Source organism: Echiichthys vipera (genome assembly GCF_963691815.1).
Source record: "Echiichthys vipera genome assembly, chromosome: 3".
Taxonomy (NCBI): domain Eukaryota; kingdom Metazoa; phylum Chordata; class Actinopteri; order Perciformes; family Trachinidae; genus Echiichthys; species Echiichthys vipera.
In genome coordinates, this window is record NC_139828.1 from 9,270,535 (window position 1) to 9,279,888 (window position 9,354).

The 9,354-nt window shown below is 40.6% G+C and overlaps 1 protein-coding gene across 1 annotated transcript in view; it reads right to left on the minus strand.

The window, feature by feature from the left end:
• Positions 1 to 3,550: 3,550 nt before the first annotated feature.
• The window catches only part of atp5f1d (ATP synthase F1 subunit delta), a 6,696-nt gene continuing 892 nt past the window's right edge, over positions 3,551 to 9,354 (minus strand). Inside the window, exons 2-5 of the mRNA XM_083911271.1 lie at positions 8,977 to 9,130; positions 7,307 to 7,395; positions 3,888 to 4,017; positions 3,551 to 3,690 (exon numbers count right to left, since the gene is read on the minus strand). Coding sequence (XP_083767397.1) covers positions 3,895 to 4,017; positions 7,307 to 7,395; positions 8,977 to 9,130 — 366 coding nt within the window. The 3' untranslated portion in view covers positions 3,551 to 3,690; positions 3,888 to 3,894. The remainder of the gene's footprint in view (positions 3,691 to 3,887; positions 4,018 to 7,306; positions 7,396 to 8,976; positions 9,131 to 9,354) is intronic.

Here is a 9,354-nt window from a genome sequence, read left to right on the forward strand (position 1 = left end):
TGAGAACATGATGCTGTATTAAGTGAGAAGTAGAGTTAGAGGTTGATGGGAATTTCATTTGCACGTGTTTGGTAATAAACCATATAATATTCAAAATAGTTGTGCGATATTTTGCAATTGCAATTGTTTTGGCCCTAGTTTTGTGTCCAACAATCTAAAACCCGTTGATATTCATTTTACAGAGACATGAAACAGTGATAGCAGCACATTCTCACGCTTGCTTGATGAATGCCTGCAATAGTAAATCGAATATCACAATTGTTGATGATTCATTTGTGTTGAACGATAAACTTTCCCCACCCTGCACAACTACATTTTTTAGGATTAAAAATTGTTCATCTGCTTGTGACACCACAGACATTTGTGGCCGTGGCCTTTTTTTAAAGACAGAAGAACACACTGCTTTATAATCATTTCAGAACTGACATCATCCCGGATGATAATGATTCCCTTGGGCTGGGCTTTATTCCTGCTATCAACTCAATAAATATAGCCCCATGAAGCTCTCACAAAGCTGGGAGCCGCTTTGTGTTAGAGTACCACTCAAAGATGACACCATGGATTGTCATAGCACGCATTATGTTATTCACTCCTGGGCGCAGACGGTGCAATGTTTTAATTACAGCACACGGGAGATAGACAGTGACTTATTATCGCAGGCCTCATCAGCGCTGAAACACAGAGTGGCTCTTCTGTAAGGGCTCTCACAGGATACTCATCGTCCTTCATCAATGTACGGCACTTCATCGTTTCTATATCAATGTGCAGCACTCAGGTCAGACAGTTCGTTTATGAGACGTTCACTTCATTAGGCAGCTTGACAGTTCTTGATGGAAACAGCTGGGGGAAAATGCACCGAGTGATTCAACTCTGACTCACTCCTTGTCGCTAAAAATGCACAGTATGCCAGAATGAATCCACCAGGAACTAAATCTGGATGTGCCACAGATCTAACAGACTTGTTCCTCATTCACAGTATGAAATCTCTTCAGAAGAGCTGGAACGTCTCTCTGTTTGAGCGACACGACTGCAATACACAAGCTGAGAGAAGCGAACAAGCGTGGAAAGCACATGGTCATTTTTCTGCTTTGCCTTTCGATGAGAGTGGAGTTAAAAGTGTGGAGCAGAAAAAAGAGAATGGGATAGAGCTTGGTTTCAACATCCCCGATCATAAATCTGGATTAAAGAAGTGGTGGTTTTGACAGGATCGTTTCATCTCTTCTGTCTGAAGTGTTACTCACATCTCCAGGCCTCAAGGGCTGACTGATGAGTGAGTGTGTGTTGTTTATGTGTGTGTGTGTGTGTGTGTGTGTGTGTGTGTGTGTGTGTGTGTGTGTGTGTGTGTGTGTGTGTGTGTGTGTGTGTGTGTGTGTGAGTTCAGCAGTTTGATGAAAGAGACACAGCTTGGAAAGGAGAACAGAGAGCAGGATGTGAGAGGTGTTGAGAAGTAGTTGTTTTCTTTTTATTAATGGATACTGACCAAAGTCCCAGTCTACAAGTCTGCACAGCATGTGCCCAATCAATGGAAAAAAGATATTTCAGCAGTTATAAAACATGCCGTATATTTGTCTTGACTGATTACAGTATGTTTGCTTTCTGTTCTGCACAAACTCTATGCATTGTCCTGTTTTGAAGTGAGAAATGAGAAAATTAGCTCAAAAAGCTGTCTCTCCTCTGGAGACAGCAATGTGGCGATTTTCACCTTCTGTAAAACAGTCCGGAAAAAATACCTCAGGTCAAACTAATTCCATCCGAATACGTCCCGCTGTAAAACATATGTTGATATACCGTCATATCCTGTCAATACGTAGTTTCCACATTTGTCTGAGCATGGAGGTGCCTAAAGAAGCATTCTTAACTTTTATTATATAATCGATATTGTCCTCTATTTTCCTGTTTTGTGACATCAGGAATCTACGGTGCACGCACATGACAACAGGGAGGTGACGGCAGTGGTCAATCCAGTAACCCCTCCCTTCTCTGGTGGACTACAGGGATTTTCTTAATCCCATGCAAATTGGCCATTTATATTACAGACGACCCGAGGCAAGGCTATTTTACCCCAAATTTAACTAATCCTGTCCGAATAGAGCTCAAGTTACACTGGTTATGCTCACAAAGAGAGAACACTGTGGTCATTTTGTTGGATTAGAATGACATAAAGTGATTAAACATTTCAAAACATAACGTGAATACAACTTTAATACATTAACTAGTCTGAAAAAACACTACACACTGCAATAAAGACTACATCCCCTTTGATCCCATGAACTGAAGGGAGCCCAAGCCTGGAGATCTGCTGCGGGACTCTTGAAAACCACATTTCAGACAGAGGATGAATACAGGTTTATTCAGACACTCAATAAGATGTAAATGCAGGTGAGACTGTTCTTTCAGAGCCCTCCATCTCGTCACGTTCAAAGTCATCATGTTGTTGACCATGTTTTTTGCTCTTTTGTAAACTGAATTGAAACACATTCACCTCTTTACTTCGAGTGTATCCCCTATATGTTACCCTCTTAAATCCTCACACTCAAGCGTTCCTATTAAATAGGAAAATCTTACAAAGTACAACTTTAAAGCATGTAAACATGTTCTAGTAGAAACCCATAATATAAGTATGGACCTGAAAATGAGCACGTCTCCTTTAATGAAGAAAATACTGCTTTAAAAATAAAAGTAGCAGTCATTAGTGCATTTCTTTGTTAAAAACTGGTGCTTCCACTGTACTCCCACTTGTTAAAAGGCCCCTCAAGAATTTTGACATTCAAAATAAACCGGTTGCGGTTTAAGCTCTGAAAGTCTCAGGTCGGCACGTGAATGATGTCAGGGCCTCCTGGAGTGAGTCTGAGCTGAAACCTGTGGTTGTGAAACAAGAGAAAGGCCCAGTTTTCCACAGCATGGGCAGTAAAGGACTTTTCCTGGCTTTGTCACAGAAGCCTGAGATCATCACACATAACAAACACTGCCAACACATTTAAATCAAAGCAGCGACTGAGGGATCCAAATAACTCCAACCCCTCAAGTGGGCTTTCAGCAGTAAAAATGACTAAGCTCGCACCAGACACAGGAGCAGATACACAGCAGTATAATTAAAACAAAAAGAGGATCTTTCTTTTAAAAAGGAGTTGCCTTGAAGGTAATCACATCCGGCAGTGGTTATATGACAAATAGTTCCAACCCTAGAACGGTGGTTTCAGGAGAAGTGCAATAGAAATCTGATTTTAGGACATGCTCTGGTGCAAAATATTGCAGACATCTGCTGCCATCAAGTGGCAGTAACATTCACTACACTGCAAAGAAACTGGCACAGATTCTTTTTAATTTGGGTTGACTTTTCCACACGACATAGCAAGTCTGCTTAATGAGAAAAGCTTCCTGAGGAAAGTGTGTGACTGCTGTAGGTCAGTGATTAGCTTTGCAGGTCTGCTCCGTTTACAAAAGCTGAATGATACAATGGGTCTGGGGGTCAATTAGTTAAAAAGATAATACATATTATTAGTGTTAAACAGCAAGACGGGGACAAAGCAAACACCACAAACACCACCAGCAGATCTTTACTAATAAATTTATTTTGTAATTTTATCCACTGTACACAAAGCAAGCATGGAACCTTCTGGACACTGACGTGACTGAGCTGGAAACACAGATGGACCACTCATTTCCATCAAAGAAACCGAAAAAGATTACCTAGAGGGGGGAAAGAAACAACGACTCAGTTTGAGGAAAACAATACATAACACAATCAAAATGATGTCTATTTTAATTTCTTGTCAATATTTCCAAAATGTGAATACATGCATCATTTTCCTGTTGGCTTTATTAAACTAATCAACAGGACATGTCTCTAATAATCAGATCATGGTGCAGCAGCGGAGATGTCGTACCACAGGTCTACTCCAGAGCCTTGACGATGGCCTCATTGGCCTCTATGCTGATCTGAACTTCTGCCCTCGCTGCCTCGTCAGATGCGCCGGCCAAGTCAGACTGGGCCTTCTCCAGGTTGGCCTTGGCAGCCTAAAAATAGACAGAAATATAGTACGTGTAACAATGAGAGACAGAACAGGAAAGCAAATGATAAAACCCAGATTGCTGCGACTATAAACACGTCCTCATGATCTGTTACCCATCTTACTGAGAGAAGCCTGAACCTGAGGCGGATCCTGTTATTAAGAAAAATGGTAGGCAGGAAAATAGCCTGTAACGCTCGCACTTAAAAAAAACTTTTTGGGGCCAACTGTGAGGTAAAAGTCAGCAAAGCAAGACTGGGCGAGAGCAAGTCATATATGGGGAGTACGATGAGCAGAGAAAATCCCCACTGACTCTTTGCTCTGAAAGCTCCATTTGTCACAGTAGTGATTAGAAACGAGAAATGCCAAACATAGCTGGAAGTTAAAGGTCTCCCAGTAGGGATTTGACACATCTGCTATAACTCAACAGTGACTGACCTTTCCCTCCTTATTAACAGCGTGGGCGCATGTGCATTTCCACTGCCGAGTGGAAGACAACGAGGAAAAAATAACTCATTTACTGCTATGAAGTCAACTTGACAGTGACACTGGCACTGCCCAAGGTCAAAGACAGACACCTCTGCGGCGACTGCATAATAAAGCAGCATAGCATTTAACAAGAGTGACATTTAAACATGGACTCGATATTGAAGTCCAACGGCAACGCTGATCAGCTGGATAATCATCAACTGGGTGGTGCTCATCGGTATAGAGGCCTAAAATGAGAGGGGGGAAAAAAGCTTGTGTGGGTTCAAAGAATTATCAATAATTCTGCATGTGTCAACAAATTGGATAGGGACACCCATCACGCAAGTCTAATTCAACTCCATAAAGAATTAACTGCCAATTAAACTGACATTTTTAAACCAATGTTAACACTTAGGAGGTCCCTGCTAAATATAAGTGTTATACAAGTACAAGACAGCTTCAATCATTTCACAGGTTCCAAATGTGACAAAGCAGAAATCTCTTTTAAGAAACATGCAACAATCAGACTGTGTACGTGTGACGAAACATCTCTGTACAGTTTGTACTTGAAGGGAAGACACTGATGGCATCAACTCTGCAGGTGTAAACCTGACACACACACACACACACACACACACACACACACACACACACACACACACACACACACACACACACACACACACACACACACACACACACACACACACACACACACACACACACACACACACACACACACACACACACACACACACACACACACACACACACACACACACACACACACACACACACACACACACACACACACACACACACACACACACACACACACACACACACACACACACACACACACACACACACACACACACACACACACACACACACATATATATCAAATGGAGAAATTCATCTTTTTTTGCTTGCCCACTTTCACAGTGAAATCAAAGTTCAGCTAACTAGAGAACAACAGAGCTGAAGCGACGGATTAAAAACACTCAGACACCACGGATAATTGCTGCTAGGTCTCTGCTGGTTTTCTGAAACGAAGGTTAAGAGAGTAAGAGCAATTCAAAGTCTATTTTTAAATTGAAGAAGGAAAAAAAACCCACCAGCCTCTAAAACACATTACATCAATGGTGCTATCACTGAAATGCCATGGACCAAAGGAAATAAAAAGTTTGGCTTGAACTTTACCAAAAAAAGGATTCAAAATGACATACTGACAATCGTTCTTAAAGAGTGAACACACTGTTTCTTAATAGTACAAATACCTGCATATGAGCATACCTTGCTTGATTTTTAAGAAGGCTTCCTTGTGATATTCTGAGTCTCGGTCCTCAAGTTTAAAGGTCGTGCTCTTACTCATTAAATGCACAAATATTGATCCCTGGCATTTATGGCTACCTCATTAAAAATATGTACGTCTGTGTATGATGATACTAACAGTATTAGATCATCAGCAGTCTCTGCAAACATATCTGCATATGAATACAGAATCAGTGGGCAATGGAACAAGATTTGGGTACAGGAAGTGTTGTGGTTCTAGTCCTAGCAGTATTACCCAACGAGGTTTGAGCAGGCTTTGGTAGCATGCAGGTAAACAGTCTGTGTGGAGCGCAAAAGGGGCGAAACATTTGGCAATCTGGGATCACATCGGCTATCACTTGACAAGGATTAAGCTTTTTTTTGTTAAGACGCATTAATATGCAGCTATCTGTTTATAGAGACATAGTTTCTCGACTCCAACCCCATTCTTGCTTTTTCCTAATTGGACACAGCGCATGGAAAAGGAAGTCTTTGTCTTGATATCCGCCGGCTAAACCGGAAATCCCCAAATACCGGCTGTTGCTCCCAGAGGCTAAATGGTCGTCAGACTGATAGCTGATGGGTTCAGGTTCATCATAATTCATTACACAGTTTATTATAAGGAGATCAGTAACATTCCTACTTCAAATAATTGGTCTAAGTACAGAAAGCAATTAAAACATCACCTGTACAATATAATTCATCAGTTAATTAACCCTGCATTAATTACTTTTGTGAAACTTGTGTTCAGTGTGTTGAGACCGTCATTTGAATTGGATTCATTTTACACCGTTCATGTAATTGTGTCCTCTTCTACTTTTCCATACGGCCTTTTCATCGTCATGTTCTTGTATACTGTATGGTAATTACATGTAGTAGTTCCATTTTGAGCTCCTTCACCTTCACAGTAGTGTTTCATGGGATACCCATGCCAAAACTTGCTAGTGTTTCCCTCTCCTGTTTAAACAACGCAAAACACCATATTGAAAGTTATTTCATGGCTGTTTGACTACGTGTGAACTTGTGCTTTTCCCTCCAATTCTGCTTTTATTAGACCCTCATTACATGATGTACTTTTTTCATAAAGATAGTCTCAGCTCTGTAAGCTGAGGTTTGACAGAGTGTCATGGGAGGATTCATGTAGGCTACCTCAAAAGCAAACACATTCAGTAGTACAGTTGGGTTTAACAATATGGAAAACATATGTAAGGGTATGCATGATTTTGATTAATAAATTTATTTAGAAATAGTAAAGTAGATCAAACAAGTTTGGGCTAATGTAGGGGACAAAATACCTGACAACAATCCTGTGAATCCAACATAGCCAAACAGCAGGTCTGCTCATTGATTTGTAACATTAACACATCCAAAGATACTAAAAAGGGATAATATACACTGTATCTTGAAATATATTTGGAAAATTCCTTTTATCTCATGGTATATATGGTGCCAACATTAGCGCAGATGCCACTTTATTGTGTAGGTGAGTGGAGTGATGTTGACATTATACTCACAGCAACGTCCAGCTGGTCCAAAGCGACACCTTCCTCAACTAGCAGTTGCACTGAAGAGTCAGCGTTGACTGTTACTGACCCACTGCTCACTGCGTACATACACAAACACAGTGAATACAACAGTGTTACTACACATGCCAACATACAGTCATCTTCACTGTGTTTTAGAACCAATGATGCAATGTGCATTGTAGAGCCAGGAGATCTTGCCTCACTCGTTAGCTTCTGTTCTACAGTGTATTATCTACATGGTTGTGTAGTCACTCTACATTCTAAGCATAGTAAGCATCTACTATTGAATTTGTTCTGAAAAAGATGGAGGAATTCAATATTCTAACAAAGATAAATATCATTATTTCGTTAGCATTAAAGAACCACAGCTTCTACGAGTCTGACAGAATTCAAATCCGGGTGACTGGCAGAGCTATTTACTAGCAAAGTTAGCTGCAAATAGCTTAGCATTCAGGAAGAATAACACGTTTAAAGATCTATCATAAACACTTTTATTTCCCAATGTGGGGACTAGCTTGAAAGTGGGGGAGAAACATGGTGTACAAGATGTATACCTGCTTCTCTAGACTAAGACTGACATCACTAAGACCTTTAACGTGACGGTCGAATCAGAAATTGGCATTTGAATAGTTTGGGCAGAGAAAAATGAAAATACATCATATTAAGATGGTTCCAATTATACACATATCAGCAACTGTTAAGACTATGATTGATTGTGGTAATCTGATATTTGTGTTTATGTTTTTTATTGAATACTAATTTCTGATTGGTCTAGACTGCTGCTATGGGCACAGTTCTAATCATAGACTCTGGAGGACACTTTTTAATAAAACCACTTTTAAAATCAAGATTTGGTGTCATTTTATATTGTTTGTTTAGTAAGTAACCGTGTAATACATAGGATAATGTAGGGCAAGCAGGTCACTATTCCAAACTAATCCCTTCAGGGTGATTCAAGACATGCATCACATTGTCTGGGTTTAACTCCCAACAATTATCTCCTCACTGAACATTAGCCTTTGCATAATGTATAGCAAAGCATTATTGGCTGTTATTTGACTACAAATTCGGGTTGGGTACCCAAACCTGTACTTTTAAGGGTACGGACGAATCAATTGGTGTCAGATATCAGTGCCTCAGAGCAAGTAAGCACAAGCTTCTCTGTCCTCTCCTCTGCATGTTTGACAGAGAATATGTTGCCCCTGTAGCTTGTTAAAGTCAAAACCGGGTGTGTGGTTACAGTTTTCAAAACTCCATGCAGACAACGCGTACTGCAAGATATTATCATGGCAAGCCGAAAGAGGTCCATTACACTTCGTCTGAGACATACGCATCAGCGTTCTCTATGCCCTGGGACAAGCTGAAGGCTGTAGATCGTGGGTTTAGGAGGGGGGTTATTTTGTGTGTTGCATCAAATGGTCTAAATAAATGTCAAAATTTTCTAAATAAATAGGATTATTAGGTTTTTAGGTATTGGTATCGACTCAAATGTGAAAGTTACGGAACCCTATTACACATTGATGCCACTGTTTCACTGTTAAAACATAAAAAAATAGGAATATATTATTCATTTTACCAGCAGGAAAGTTAAGGGGACACCCTTTGGGTAGGCCTGACCTTAGTCACACACACAATGGTTTTGGAAAATACAATCTTACCAAAGTATTTGGCAGCGGAGCCGTCGTCACTGAAGACGGTGACAACACCAGGCCGGAGCACCTGCAGGGTGGGTACGTGAGCAGGAAGGATACCGAATGCACCAGTGAGTGTGGGCACGTCAACCTGCTTCACACTGGCCTCTTTGAAAAACACCTGAAGAGTGGAGACAAGGGATGGAGAGATACATTCACTAACTTGTTTCAAACTGTGTATATGGTCTTTTATTGTATTTTACATCTGTTATTAATGTTTTTTATTTTTCCACTATCCTCTTTTGCTGCAGCAACCCTGTAAATGTCCTCACTGTGGGATTGATACAGGATTAACTTAGCAACTAACAGCTTGTGCCTGATCAAAGATGCAGCTGCCAAACTGGA